Below are 15,023 nucleotides of genomic sequence, written 5' to 3' on the forward strand. Positions count from 1 at the left end.
GCTAGTAAGTATCTGTAGCCTAATTTGAACTCAGGTATTACTGACGCTGTGTCTAGCATTCTGTCCTGTGTGGCCACATAACTACTTCTATACTTATTGATAACAATAATGATAGTGGAAACTTTGGTCACTAGCTTAGACCTATATCTTTAGTGGCAAATTTAAAATTGATCTGCTTTTGTAATAATTGTTCTCTTGGAAATATAGTTAAGAATTGCAACTCCCAGGATCTTGGCAAAGTCTGATAACAATATAACTGATATTGCCATAGCACTTTTTAAAGCTTTGCAGAGTGCTTTATATGTATTGTCTCATTTGATTCTGACTACAATCTTGTAGTAGGTTGTAGGACAGCTAGGTGGTGACTTGAATATGGCTTGAAGTCAGTAAGACAACTTCCTGAGATCAAATCACACACTTCCTAGCTGGGTGACCCTGGGCAAGTCATATAACCCTGTTTGTCTCAGTTCCTCATCTGTAAAACGAGATGGAGAAGGAAATGGCAAACCACTTCAGGATCTTTGCCACAAAAACCCCAAATGGGGTCATGAAAAGTTGGACATGACTAAAATGAATGAACAACAGCAACAACCTTATAAGGTAGGGATCTAATAAATATTTTACCAATAAGTGTTATCTCTGTTGCAAACTGAGGCTAGAGAGACTAAAGTGACTCACCCATAGTCACATGAAGGAAAGAATGAATGCAAAAGCATTTATGAAGTGGTTATTATGTGTGTCAACTGATAGGGACACAGATACAAAAGCAGACAGTCCCTGGGGAATGGCTGCCAGGGAAGGGCATTTTGCTTTGGAAAGTTACTGGATATGAGGAGTGTGAGCAAGACTGTGGAGATGACCTAGAGTGTGGGTCAAAACCAGACCTCTCAGCTAAGTCCTATACTCTTGGTACTACATAATTCTGCCTCCTCAGTTTTCTTCTCTCTCTCTCTCTCCTTCTCTCTCTGTCTCTGTCTCTGTCTCTGTCTGTCTCTGTCGCTGTCTGTCTTTCTCTCTGTCTCTCTCTCTCCTCTCCCTGTCTCTGTCTCTTTCTCTGCCTCTCTGTCTCTCCTCTTTCTCTTCAATTTCTGACTTTTTAACTGTTTTAATTGTTAAATTTTAAATTTAAAACTAGTTCTTTAAACCACTTAATCAAGTCCCTTCCTTCCTATATCATTGGATGGCTTCAGCCAACCCTCTGAGGAGGGACCATGGAATAGTTAGTAATTATATAAAACTTTTTTTTGCTGTTTTTTAAAATTTTTTTAATGCTTTATCAACTTCTGATTGTATAAAACATTTTTAACGATAAATGGTTCATGTTCTGACCCTTTGGAAGATTAGGGGGAAAAAGCCATCCAAGAGAACTAGTAAAACATCTATGTTTTATTGCAGAACCCCAAAGGTTTCTTCCCCCCTGACTTTTTTCAGGTGCAGGAATTGTTCAGTTTACTAAAGTGGAGTGTGGGAGGAGCATTCACTGGTTCTGGAGTCAAAGGACTTGGGTTCAAATACTGCCCTTGCTGATTGCTACTCGTATGACCGTGGGTAAGTTATTCTCTGGGGATTCGGTTATTTCATTTCCTCATTTTCCAACTGTTCTCAACAAACTGGGCTGTATTCCACTATGGGCCCAGGAAATCTCATTATTGGGAAGCTCATCATCCTGTGAGTTCATCAATATCCTCTGCGTCTCTGACTGGAAGGCTGGAGGTGGGAGCAAAGAGCTCTCAGGACAGCCATCTCTTCATTTTCCACAAGCTTGTACTTCTTTGGACTGGACTCCATCATGCCCTCCCAGGCATCTTCTTCCTCCTACTCCCATCCCCTTTCCTTTTTTTCTGGCTTTACTTTTTCATATTTGTATCTCCAATGCCTAGCATAGTTCCTGGCACATAGTATGTGCTCAAAAATGTTTGTTGACTGACTGATTTGTAAAATGTGAGAATAGGACCAGGTCCAATTTGTGGTCCCTTCCAGCTCTAGATGAGAGGAACTAATGGCAATACATTCACGAAATGCTTACTCTGTCCAAGGCACCAGGCTAGGTCTTGTCTCACTACTCTGTAGTAGGAAATGTCACCTGAATTGCATTGTGTTCCCCAAATTCAGCGCATGTAATTGACTCAAACAAGTTGTGTCAATAAACAAATATTTATTGAATATCTACTATGTACAAGGCGCTGCTGAGCATTGTGGGGGATACAAGATCATAAAGCAGATTTTTATCCACATCTCTTGTGTTTATTTTCTTGTCTAAAACTAGTTCATGAATTCTTAGCATTATAATTTTTCCTCTTGCACCTTCCCCCATAAATGATGCTAGTAATTTTCTGTGTGTAAATTACATAAATTGCTTTGAAGTTCTGGGATTTAAGGCCCTTCATTCTGAAAGGGCAAGGTCAGCATAATAAATCACCACCATCATCATCTTTATTATTGTTGTCTTTGAGAAGAAGACATACAACTAAGAGTAATCTGAATTTTGGTAGCGTCCATAACAGGTCAGGCAAGCTGGCAGGATTTCGTGAATACAGTACAGGCTCACACACATGTACAAAGGGCTGGTCCATCTGGTTTATTTCCCATGGAAATGTACACCAAAGAACAAACAGCAATTTTATAAAGCCAGCTTTGGTTACAAATAAATACAGAAAGAAAATGCCATAGAAAGCATACTGTATATATTTTTTTATTCTGCTCTGGTCAATTTTCTCCATTTTAATTTCTTGATTACTATGACTCAGCTAGTAGCCAAATGGATAATTTAAAACCTAATTCAGAGGACTTTAGGCTATATTTGCCAGAGACAATTATGACCCAGAAACCCTAAACTTATACAATCAATATCCACCTTTTCTGCCAAGAGGTCTTCATTTCTCACTGACCAAAAATGAGTCTGTATATGAAAAACTCTTGCATAGGGGATTTAGCTCCCCTTTTGCCAGACTTCCTTGTGTTTTGAATTTTATGTAGCTGGAAAAGAAGAGTGTTGGCATGGTGTAGATATGCTATAACATCATCCATTTTTAAAACTTTTGGCATGAAATGTAATTATATACAAAATAGACTACAGGTAAAATTGAGTTGATGTTTTATTAAAAATTGAATCTATTGAAAATAACTGTCTGCATGACTCTATTATGCCTTGTAATACTTTAAGTAAAATTTTAGATATTACACAATTATTTTAGTTATGAACTTATAAGTAAAAAAAATCATTATTACAAAAGGTTTCCCAATGCTAGGATAGGAAACTATTTTCCCTTGCAATGAATCAGGTACCTCTGTCTGAGAACCATATCAAGCAATAAAGTGAAATTAGGGTTTAACTTGTCCTAATGGAACTGCTAACCATATTTTACACCCCAGAGTATTTATCTAATTCTTAGTTTTGTCTTTTGTTCATCACACTTTTAATGTTCCTGCTTTAATATTTTTCTGTTTCCTGTGAACTCTTAAAGGAAACAAACTGTTGAAAATAATTGAATTTCATATGTTTAATAATGAAGATTGATCTAATCCCTAACTCAGATATTCATTAAGAACCCACTATATTCAAGACACTGGGGACATTTGTCCTCAAAGAGCTTACAGTATTCAGAACATATTATGATAAAATAACTACCATTTCAATGCCATCATTATAATTGCATTATAATGAAGGAAAATGTCATTGGGGAATATAGGATGTGCTATGAGAGAATACAACTGATTACCATCTGATGCTGGAAGTGCACCAATACTCAAAGTTAAAAACTAATCTCTTCTTTGTTTATGGATTATCACATTCCTGTTTTGGGTATGGAGAAACCCACTACCATGAATCAAGAGTAAGCACTTCTCTGTGGATATTTCTAACAAGATAAATCCTTGAGAGGTGCTGACATGCTGCTGCTACCTACATCACCAATATTTTGGAGGTCCTCCCTGTTTCACTGCAAACTATCCATGACGAAAAGTTCGTATTTTAAATAAAGACAATTAAAATATAGTAGCTAAATACATGTTATTTGCATTTCACAAAGCTGAGAATTTGAAATAGGAGGAACAGGAATGGCACAGAGTAATCAGGGCATTTTGTCAATCATAGGTAAAAAGGATATGTCTTGTTTTAATGTTAAAAAACAAATCAACCAACCAAAAACGAAAAACAATCCAGAAAATGAAAGTTGTAGCATAAGACAATGGTACAGTCTTAGAAATGAACTCTTCCAAATGACATAGTTACATTTTACAAAGTCATCAATTCCTATGAAAGTTGTAGCATTAGGCAACGGTACAGTCTTAGAAATGAACTCTTCCAAATGACATAGTTACATTTTACAAAGTCATCAATTCCTATGAAAGTTGTAGCATAAGGCAACGGTACAGTCTTAGAAATGAACTCTTCCAAATGACATAGTTACATTTTACAAAATCATCAATTCCTATGTGTGCAGCTTTAATTTGTGCTTAATTAGTGAAGTCATCACCATGAGAAACAGACAGATCAAGCTCACCCATAGCCCTTCCAGGCTCTAGTGTTCCCTCCGCTCCCACAATTGCAGTCAGAGAAACAAAAGCACATTTCCACTTTTTAAAAAGAAAAGCACCTTGGAAAGAATGCTCCCAGTACAGGGCGTCACTGCAGCTAACTTTTGTTTTAAAGAACAAAAAGCTAAAAATGAGTAGAATTGGACCTTTCTATGAGGCCTTAAGAGTAAATCTTCAACTGGAGATTACTGGCACAGTTATCAAGAATATCATGTGAGGATTACAGGGGTTTCAACTAATAACATCTTTTTTTTTTTTTTTAAAAAAAAGGTTTGTATTTTTTATTTTAGGAAATATTGGCAATTGGGTCCTGACAGCTAGCAGAAGTTGCCACAATCCTTTTTGTCTCATCTACCTTTTATCTCGCGTTTGGGCAGTTATTTAAACTGGCTTCTTGGACTTCCCAGAACAATATCTTATCATCAGATAACACAATTCAATGACATTTAGCAATATGCAAATCCCAGACACCGAAATCATGAAAACAGTGAAGACTGTCTTTTCAGTGGGTCGAGAAACAAAGCAGTCCACAGTATTGGGACAGGGCCAAGCATTGCATTTCACCATTCGAGTCATGGAGAATCCATTGTACATAAAATAGAACACATACATGAAGACTGCTTCAAAAATGACTCTGAAGAATATGCTGCTGGTGTAGGTCCACCACAGGGCTCCTTCAATGCGAACCTTTTGTTTTTTTATTTCTTCTATGTCTTTGTATTCAGACTTGATCTCTCCCTTGATGAACTTTCTCTTTTTCTCATGCCTTCGGTAAGCTATGTGCATGGCCACCAAGAGGGCAGGGGTGGACACAAAGATCAGCTGCAGAGCCCAAAGTCGGATGTGAGAGATGGGGAAGAAGTGGTCATAACACACATTTTTACATCCTGGCTGGAGAGTGTTGCAGACAAAATCAGCCTGCTCATCTCCCCACACTTCCTTAGCAGCCACGACCAGGATCATGATGCGGAAAATGAAGAGGACTGTGAGCCAGATTTTGCCAATGCTGGTGGAGTGTTTATTGACACCCCCCAAAATAGTCTGTAGCGTGCTCCAGTCCATCTTCTCTTCTTCAGGCTTTGCACTAAAAGACAAAAAGGAATAGTATCAAGCCCGGAACGGCAGAGACACGGAGGAAAATAGGACCAAAGAAAGGTCTTATGTTGACTGATGAGAGCTCTGAGATTCAGCTGAGCAAACTATCCTAAATCTTTTTCCCTCAAGCAAATACCAACACTTAAGCAATCTCAGCAGTAATAACAAAAAGTGGTAAAAGCAAAATAAGCGATTTTATTTGTCATAAGGATTAAATGTATAGTACCCACGCTATGCTGGACAAGTTTTAATGTGTTCTCTAAAGGATGGGCTAATTACAAGTAGTTAACTCATCTGAAGAATTTGCTCTTTGGCAATTTAATAATAAGATGACGAGAGTGAAACACTTTAAAACTTCAGTTTTAGTGCACCTAGGAGTTCAGAAATTACAGAATCATCAAGGCAGGGCTTCTCAAACATTTCTACATGGTAAAACCCTTCAGTTTAAACACTACATTAGCAGGACCCTAGTAGTGAAATCCTCTAAAACTTATACTGAATGCTTACTAACAAAATTCATTTGAAAACATGAGGTGTTTCAGGGTTTCATGTGGCACAGTTTGAGAAACATTTCCCTAAGGGAAAATACAGGGACTTCAGCCATCTTCACATTTCCACAAAAAGCAAAGAGTTCATTGCACCATTGACATACATTCCATCCTGGGCCAAGTTGGTCCTAAAGGCAGAGGATGTAGAAAGCTGAGTCATAGGGTCAAGAAACAACTTGAATGAAACCATCTGACTGACAGTGAGTCAAGTCCCCTGATGCACACGTTATCTAAAAACCAATTCAATTATTATTTCAGAATTTGACATGTGTCAGTAGTTGGTAGCAATGGTATAGGTTTATGTAAAAGGTTCTCTGGGCAAAATTTCTCAAAAGGGAACGCCTTCCCCTTACTAAATGCAAAATAAACAGGTCCCTGGTTCTCTTACATCCAATAGTCAATCACTCAGTAAGTAAATCAATAAACTCCACTACAATTTAGGATCCACTTTTTAGGGGGAATATTTGATTTCAAGTCTTAGAGTCTTAGAAAGTGTCCATATAAATTAAGTAATTTAGACTCTGGATTTAATTTTGGAGATATTTCACAAGGTGATAAATTATGAAAAAAATAGCAGAGAATATGACCCAATGATCATTTATAATTCTGACCTAACATCTTGGTTCATTAATAACCACAGCTTATTTTGGCTATATGCTAATCTACAAAAAACTGATGGGGAAAGATGGGGAAATTCACAATTTGGACAATACCAATAGCCATTGGTTCGTCTCTTTAATTCTCATGCCACAGGATATGAACAGTTTTCATTTACATATAGTTGCACACCTTCTGTCATAATCAATCCCCTTTTTTAAAAAAGGACTGCCTACCAAATTACCCTGATGAGTAACCTATTTTCCACCCATTATAATGAATCTGACATCCTTCCCTTACTCAAAAGTTTATGCTCTCCTGATTTTGAGCAAGTTTTGTCCTGCTTTATCACCTAAAGCAAGTGCTCAACTAAATCTCTTTTCATTACAGTGGTACAGTTGCAGGCAACCAGGCACCTATTGACTGATATCCAGTGTCTCAGTTGATAACATCCTGATGGATATCATCAAATACTCTATTGGTCACTAAGCCAGAAGAGATCTGGAGAAGGTCATTAATATGGCAAAAACTATATAGTGTAGATTTGGGTACTGAAACATCTAACACAACACAGCTTGAAAATGGGAAACTAGAAGAAAGTAAAGGATTATATAAGTATTGACTTAACTATATAGGGTGACCTTCCTGGAATTCATGAATGAACTAGGTGCTTTTTTGAATTTCTACTCATATTTCCATTCTTATTATGTTATTGGGGATGTATAAGTAGGGAAACTTGAAGCAGACAAAAGGAGAAATGGATTAACAATAAAGAATCAGATTATGAAACTCAAAACTTTCTAGTGTCTTCTATGGCCAAAGTCCCTAATTCCCATTTCTAAAAAAAAGGACATAAAATTCTATTCTCAAGAAAGAAATTCCTGACAGGATATATTATAGAGGGCTTAAGCTTTTGTCCCTCTTCCCTGGGACAGAATGGCAGAGTAGGAAGCAAGCTAGATCAGATGAGATAACATGTAAAATACTTTGCAAACAGTAAAGGGCTTATAAATGCTGACTATTATTAGATTGGAGTGAGAGGACCTGGGTTCTAATCCTAGCCCTGTCACTTACCATCTACCAGTCACTTTAACACACTTGGGGCCTTAGTTCCCCCATTAGAGGCAGCTGGTGGCCCAGGGGATAGAGCACTGAGGCTGGAATCCTGAAGATCTGACTTCAAAGCTGACCTCAGAAACTTTATGATCCTGGGCAAGTCATTTAACTTCCAATTGTCTCAGTTTCCTCAAATGCAAAATGGGGATAAATAAAGGGCCATTTAGCACAGTGCCTAGCACATAGTAGGTGTTCTATAAATACTTTTTCCTTTTCCCTTTCCATTTATAAATCGAGGGTGGCAGTTGGACTGAGCTCTTTCCAGCTCTAAATCTTTGAATATTCTTCCCATTCTAGGACCTAGAGATCAATTGGTTGTGATTTGAGGAACAAATTATCCTTTTATTGATTTTAAAAACAAAATAATTCCCATACACAAAATAGCAAACTGAAAGACTGATCTCTAAAATACCCATAGTGTAAAAGGTTAAGATGATTTAAAATAAGCACTATTAACAATCTTTCTCAAAATTCTTATCAAAACTGGAGACACCCTCATGACCGGGACAGGGGAGCCATACACTATACTCTCACCCTGAGCTACCCTGCAATTATGGAGTGCTACTGCCAGAGGGCGAGTTGAGGCATCCTGGCGACCTGAGGTGGCATTGGGTGAATCAAAGGAAGATTATTCAGTACCAGAAAAGGGAAGGTTGAATTCTGCACCCCTTCTCTTTCTGCCAGTAATCCAAGGAGAAGAAGTGACCAACCCAGGGTCAGCATCTGACATCCACGTTGAACTTCAAGACCTGGGCCTGGATCAGCTCCCTCAACTCGTCCCTTCACCCCACCCCCAACCTGTGATTTTGAAGCTAAGGGACACATAGCACTGATTTAGGGATAGGGATATTGCCATATTCCAAAGACCCAATACAACGGCGAGGTTCAGAAGATAGAAAACAATTTGTGTATCTATTTCTCAGGGAGTCTGAATATTCAGTGTCTAGTTATCTCCCCCACTTCTCCTCAACTAAGGTTCATTACTGAATGAGGCAACTGTTCTAAAGAAAACATTTTCTCATCACGGGGCAAACTGCCTCCAAGCCTACTGTAAATAATATTTGCAACACCTTCCGGCTAGAGAACACTAAGGGTGAATGAACACTATATTTGTTTGGAAAGTTATTTGTCTTTTTGGGGGGTGGGGAGGCTGTTTTTAAAAGCAGTCTTTGGCTGGAGGCTCTTCTATAGAGAGAGCCACGTGTGAGGCAGATTCTCTCCTTTAATTCTGACCTTTCTCCCCCACCTTACAGGAAACTATTATCACTTTACAAAGGCGGCTGTGGAGAAGAAACAGCGGTGTTTTGTGTGGGCATTGCCATCTTTTTATTTTTTAAAAAGTGATTTTTCTTCCCCAGCCCAGCGTCAGGGTAAACCAAATAATTAAATGACCTCAATGGGAAGCAACTGTCCCATCCGCACATTTTCTATTATACTTGACCCTGAACGTTCAGTGTCCCTCCCCCTCCCTTGTGTCCCCTCTATTTACGGTCCCCCTCCCCCACTCGGGTGTCCTCATTCAACTTTCCTAATCCTGTGACTTGTGAGGGCCCCGGACTGAGCCTGGAATCCCACCGTGGAGCGCTCGGAGGAAAGACGCATTTCGGAAATAGGTAGAAGAAACTCGTTGACAATCTAGATCTGCCCCCCCTAGAAGCTATTCAGATCTCTCCTTTGGCAGTCTAGGCCACGGCCCCAGGATCCCTCAAGTGCAATCAGAGGTCTAACTCCGGACAACACTCCGTCTCTTCTTTCCTCTCTCTCCCCTTCCAGACCCTTAGGGCCCCTTGTGGCAAGCCAGAGTCCTATGAGAATTGATCCCCGGGTCACCCACCACCCCTCCGGGAGATCCGGTGCTACCGGTTCTTCCTTAGCGCACGAGAGAGGAGCGAGCCTTACCTGTGTCAGCAGCACCTGGCAGCGGGCAATAGAAAGGCAGTTCCGAGTGCTGCCCGGGAGGACAAGGCTGAGCTGGGGGGCCAGCGGCGGGCTCAGCCCCCAACTCTGCTACTCAGGTTTCGGTAGCTCGGTGGCTCGGGAAGACACCGGCCAGTGCCACCTCCTTGCGCTGACTCGTTCTCTCGCTCCCTGGCGGTGTGGCCGGTGTGGCGTGTGTGCCTCTCTCTCTGACTCACCGACTTGAGAAGTGGAGAGGCGCCTCTGAGCTTTTTAAGTTTTAGACACCTGTTTCCAGACTTTTAACCGCACCTCCCACACCCCGCCTCTTCCCTGAAGCTATTTAGAAAGTTAAGGAGGGGGAGAGGGTGCAGAGGCGGCTCCAACGCCGACCCAAGCGAACAGGTTAGGGGTGCAGGGCTGGACTGGCAATTGGATGAGGGCTTGGGGACTGTGCGGCTGTGGCTGGCCCTTGGCGAGCGCACTTGACCCTGGGAAACACAATAATCCGGATCTCCAAGCCCCGCAGTCCCCCGGAGCCCCTGCCCTACACACGGGCTGGCGTTCTGAGACTGGAATTCTGGGCTCTTAGGTAGGGCGGAGAAGAAAAAATACAGTGGGAAGGGGCGGGAAGGGGAGGGTTTGTATATCTAATGCTCTCACTGTTTCCCCCAAACGATTCTGCTCTGAGAAGTGTTTGAAAATCCAGGTGGACGGACAAAATAAAATTTTTTTAAAAGGTTGAAAGCAAAAAACCTCAAAACTCCCACAATATATGTATATGTACATACATAATCCATGCATATGCTCTATTTGTGATTTGCTCTCTTGTTATGGTGGTTATCATTAGCTGATTACTATTATTATTGCTACCATTACAGTGGAGGAAGAGGATCTTTCTTATCCATTTTCTTGTTTTTAGAAGTGAAGATACTTCCCAATATTATGAAGTGGGTTTCCACTAGTTAAGTCCACCACCCTGCTAGAGTTTTTAGCTATAGAGCTGTAGATACAGCAATACAAATTTCCTTTATCTGCTACATTTGTAGGTGGAGGAAAAGCAAGGGGATCTTGGAAGAAAAAAAGGTAGGGGGAGAAGAGCTGAGTGGCGGTTGTTGATTTCTTCATTAAACAAAAGCACACACAACTTCCATTTTACATTTAATTTCTTTCATTGTTATAAGATTTTTGGGAAAGTGAGTGACTGGGATCAATTGTGGTTTTAGGGGAGAGAAGAAAAGGAAGATAATACAAAAGGCAACGTTCAGGGACACTTCTGAAATCTGTCTAACAGAACTGAATTAGAACAAGTCATATATGGTAAGAGCCATTAATAACCCCACCCAGCTCTCTCAGATCAGTTTTTCTCATGAGTTGAGAAATTAGTCTCCTCCTCTCTCTCCCAAAAAAGGCATGTAAAGTCAAAAGGAGATGCCTAAGATGTCTATTTCCCAGTTCATCTGTTTCTTAAAAGCAGATAGGCAGTGGCAAGATAGGATGCTGGACCTGAGTTTAGTCCATTTTAGTTGAGTCCATAAGCCTTAGAACCCTGGGCAAGTCACTTAACCCTGCCTCAGTTTCCTCATCTGTAAAGTGGGGGTAGTAAAAACACCCACCTCCCAGGGTTGTTGTGAGAAGAAAGTGGAATAATGTGTGTAAGGCACTTTGAAAACCTTAAAGCACTACACACATTTTAGCTGCTATTTTTATTTTCCCAGAAAAAAGCATCCCCTGGTTTGGGACAATGCTTTGGTAACAGCTTCCCCCGCCAAAAGTGTTTGTTTATCTGTGTTTCCTTTTCAGCCTGCTTCTCTATCTAAAACTGGTATCCAGGTAGTTTGGGCTTTCCTTCTGAGGGAGCTAGGTGATACAGCGCTGGGTCTAGAGTCGAGAGGATCTGAGTTCCAATCTGACCTCAGACATTTGCTTAGCTGTGTGATGAAGGGTAAGTGACTTAACTTCTGTTTGCCTCAGTTTCCTCAATTACAAAATGGAGATCATAACAGCATCTACCTCACAGGCTGTTGTGAGGGTCAAATGAGGTAATATTTATGAAAGTGCTTAGCACAGTGCCTGGCCCATATAAATATATGCTATATGTTATATAAACGCTTATTCCCTCCCTCTACTCCTTTTCTCTAGACAAAGCCTTAGTTTTGTCCCTGAACTAATTTCTTGATCTCCTGGCTGAATCTTAGCCTTTGAAAAAGGAGGATGATCATGTCCATGGAAGACTGAGCCATGTCTATTTCTGTTAGAAAAGGTGGTAAATAACCTATCGGGGGCAATCAACTGATGGAGCTTATTAAAAAACAACTGAATCACAATTGTAACTTGGAGCTGGTACTGATTCAGGAGGAGAATGTGATATTTGTCGTTGTTGTTGAGTTGTTTCAGTAGTGTCCAACTCTGACCCCATTTGGGGTTTTCTTGGTAAAGATACTGGAGTAGTTTGACATTTCATACTTCAACTCATTTGACAGATGAAGAAACTGAAACTAACATGGTTAAATGACTTGCCCAAGGTCACACACAGCTAGTAAGTGTCTGAGGTCAAGTTAGAACTCAGGTTCTCCTGACTCCAGGCCCAGTCCTCTATCCACCTCATCACCTAACTATGCCTGAATGTAACTTAATCAGCTGGAAAAATAAAATGGGCAATGACTAGTTGACCAGTGGTCACCCTTCAGATGGGATTGGTTTAGGAGGGATCATCTTGGTCATTAGATCATCTTCCTTAGTCATAATGGCACAAAGTAGGGATAGTGATAGGGACTGGTTTCATGATTTCATTGTTATAGGGAATGAGGAAAACATGTACCAATGTAGATTCAGCACTTTTTCTGTAATTTATAGCCTTAGAGAGTTACCTAGAGCACCGAGAAGTTAAGTGATTGCCTGGGGCAGCTTGTGTCAGAGGCTGGCCTTGAATTTGAGGTTGGTCCAGCAATCATTCAGGAGGACCTACACTGCTATTTAGAGAGGCTTTCAGAGTTCAGAGATAGGAAGGGGAGGGAAATTCAAAATGAATCTCAGGCAATCAGGTTGAGTTGGGTGGTCAGTTCATTTTCATTTTGCTGCAGGAATCAGGAATACCTTGGTTCAAGTTCCACCTCTGAAATCTACCAGCTGTGTGACCATAGGCAAGTTATTTAAAATAGAGTAAGATATATTTTAAAGTGGATACAACCTTATTGTTAAAGTAGCATCAAGGTTCCTTAATGCAGTACTTGGAATTAGGAAAACTTGATTTTCAGAACCTGTCACAGACATTTACCAACTGTATGACTCTGGACAAATTACTTAATTTCTCAGCCTTGGTTTCCTCATTATGTTATCTCATTTTATTTATTTTTTAAAATCTCATTTTATTTTTACAACACCTCTGTGAGGTAGGTACTATTGTTATCCCCATTTTGAGGTCAAAGAAATGGATAGAGGCAGAGGTTAAGTGACTTGCTCAAGGTCATACAGCTAATAAGTGTCTGAGGCTGAATTTGAATTCAGGTCTTCCTGATTCCACACCCAATGTTATATCTATCAAGCCACCTAGCTGCTCCTGTGGAGGGAGTTCCTAACATTGAAGAAATCATAGCTCCCAGCACAATTCACATTTATATCACTTTAATGCCTGTAAAGAGATCTCACTACTCTACAAGGTAGATAGTGAAAGAGGTCTCATCTTCATTTACAGAGACTCTGAGAATTGAAGGGATTTGCATGATCATACAGCTTCTATGTTTGTGAATTGGATTTGAACCCTAGCCTCCTGAATCCAAGTTCAATGGTCCATCTGTTATCCTGTGCTGGCCCTCAGTTGTCTTTTAATTTATAGTGAGAATAAGATGTGGGAAAAACATAGAAGGCCAAATACATGCTATTTGACATTTGACATTTATTGCTCCCATTGCTTTGAGTGGGTCATCTCATCCATTTTTGCTCAATCGTAAGGTCCTTGGGGTCAGCATCTACCTCTTTCATTGCACCATTCCCAAGGGCACCTGGTGCTGATCCACAGACCAGTACTTAGTAAATACTTGGGGACAGATTGATCCATTGATACATAGATTATTTTCGTCTTAAGCTGTGTCAGGAAGTCAAGGTTTAGAGTAGTTTTCTGACTCTGCTATTATGGATGTTATTCTTACCTCCTCAGCAGGTCTTGAATGAAATTCAGAGTAGTACTTAGCTCAGTCTACAAAGTTACTGGGCATCCAGCAAGTATTTTCTGATAATATTAACTGATACTTTCAATGCTAATACTTAAAGGCTCCAGAGCAATGAATGACCATTAATTTTCACAAACATGAATTTTCTAGATGGCAAATAACATCTTGAAAGAAGCTGGCTAGAAAACTACCCTTGAAATCAGAAAGACTTGGTTTCTTTCTGATTCTGTAGCTTATCTGTCAACAGATAAGTAGCTTATTAAATAATGGGGCACTGGGCTTGGAGTCAGGAGGACCTTAGTTCAAATCTGGCCTCAGACACTTACTAGCCATGTGCGATCCTGGGAAAGTCACTTAATCCTGTTTGCCTCAGTTTCCTCATCTGTAAAGTGAGCTGAAAGAAATGACAAACCACTCCAGTATCTTTGTCAAGAAAATTCTCCCCAAATGGGGTCATGAAGAGTTGGACACAACAGAAATGATTGAACAACAACGACAGACATGCTATTTAACTAGGAATCTCTCTAATATCTTGTTTAGACTCTCTGAGACTAGTCTTAGAGAGTTGCCTGGTTAACTAACTTTTCCGTCTATGAGTTGCAAAATAGCTGCTGATTTGCATTGACAGTAACATTTCCTCCCTGGGATTTTACAATATCAATAAAGTCACAAGTCCAAGCCAATCTTCCCTCTAGCAACTATGACACTGATGATGACGACAAACTGAGATGGTTAAATTTGAAGTAAATGATTTCATATAAAATGATTAACAATACTTTTATAAAGCAGCAGTTATTTAATGTATCTTATTTAATGTGATCATTTAATGATTTGTACAACAACACTATGAGGTACTAGTATTATCCCCATTTTACAGATGAGGAAACTGAAGCTCAGAGAGGTTAAGTGGCTTTCCCACAGTCACACAGCTAATAGCTGTCTGAGGGGAGATTCAAATTCAGATCTTCATGACTACAAGTCTTCTCTCCTCATTAAAATTGTGAGATAGCTAATGAATTAATTATCCTCTTCATTTTATAGATGTGGAAAGAGAGACTTCTAGAAA

General features: G+C 40.0%; 1 protein-coding gene across 1 annotated transcript; it reads right to left on the reverse strand.

The window, feature by feature from the left end:
* Window positions 1-2,555: 2,555 nt before the first annotated feature.
* On the reverse strand, window positions 2,556-10,081 carry GJB2 (gap junction protein beta 2). The gene is made up of 2 exons (XM_069080285.1): window positions 9,792-10,081; window positions 2,556-5,620 (listed from the first exon to the last, which is right to left on the reverse strand). Exon 2 carries the CDS (start codon window positions 5,596-5,598, stop codon window positions 4,918-4,920), a length of 681 nt encoding a protein of 226 aa, XP_068936386.1. The 5' UTR covers window positions 5,599-5,620; window positions 9,792-10,081; the 3' UTR covers window positions 2,556-4,917.
* Between the last annotated feature and the right edge of the window lie 4,942 nt (window positions 10,082-15,023).

The sequence above is a fragment of the Petaurus breviceps genome, unplaced genomic scaffold (assembly GCF_028583685.1).
Source record: "Petaurus breviceps papuanus isolate PSGF00001 unplaced genomic scaffold, PetGlider_PUasm1.0 91133, whole genome shotgun sequence".
NCBI lineage: Eukaryota > Metazoa > Chordata > Mammalia > Diprotodontia > Petauridae > Petaurus > Petaurus breviceps.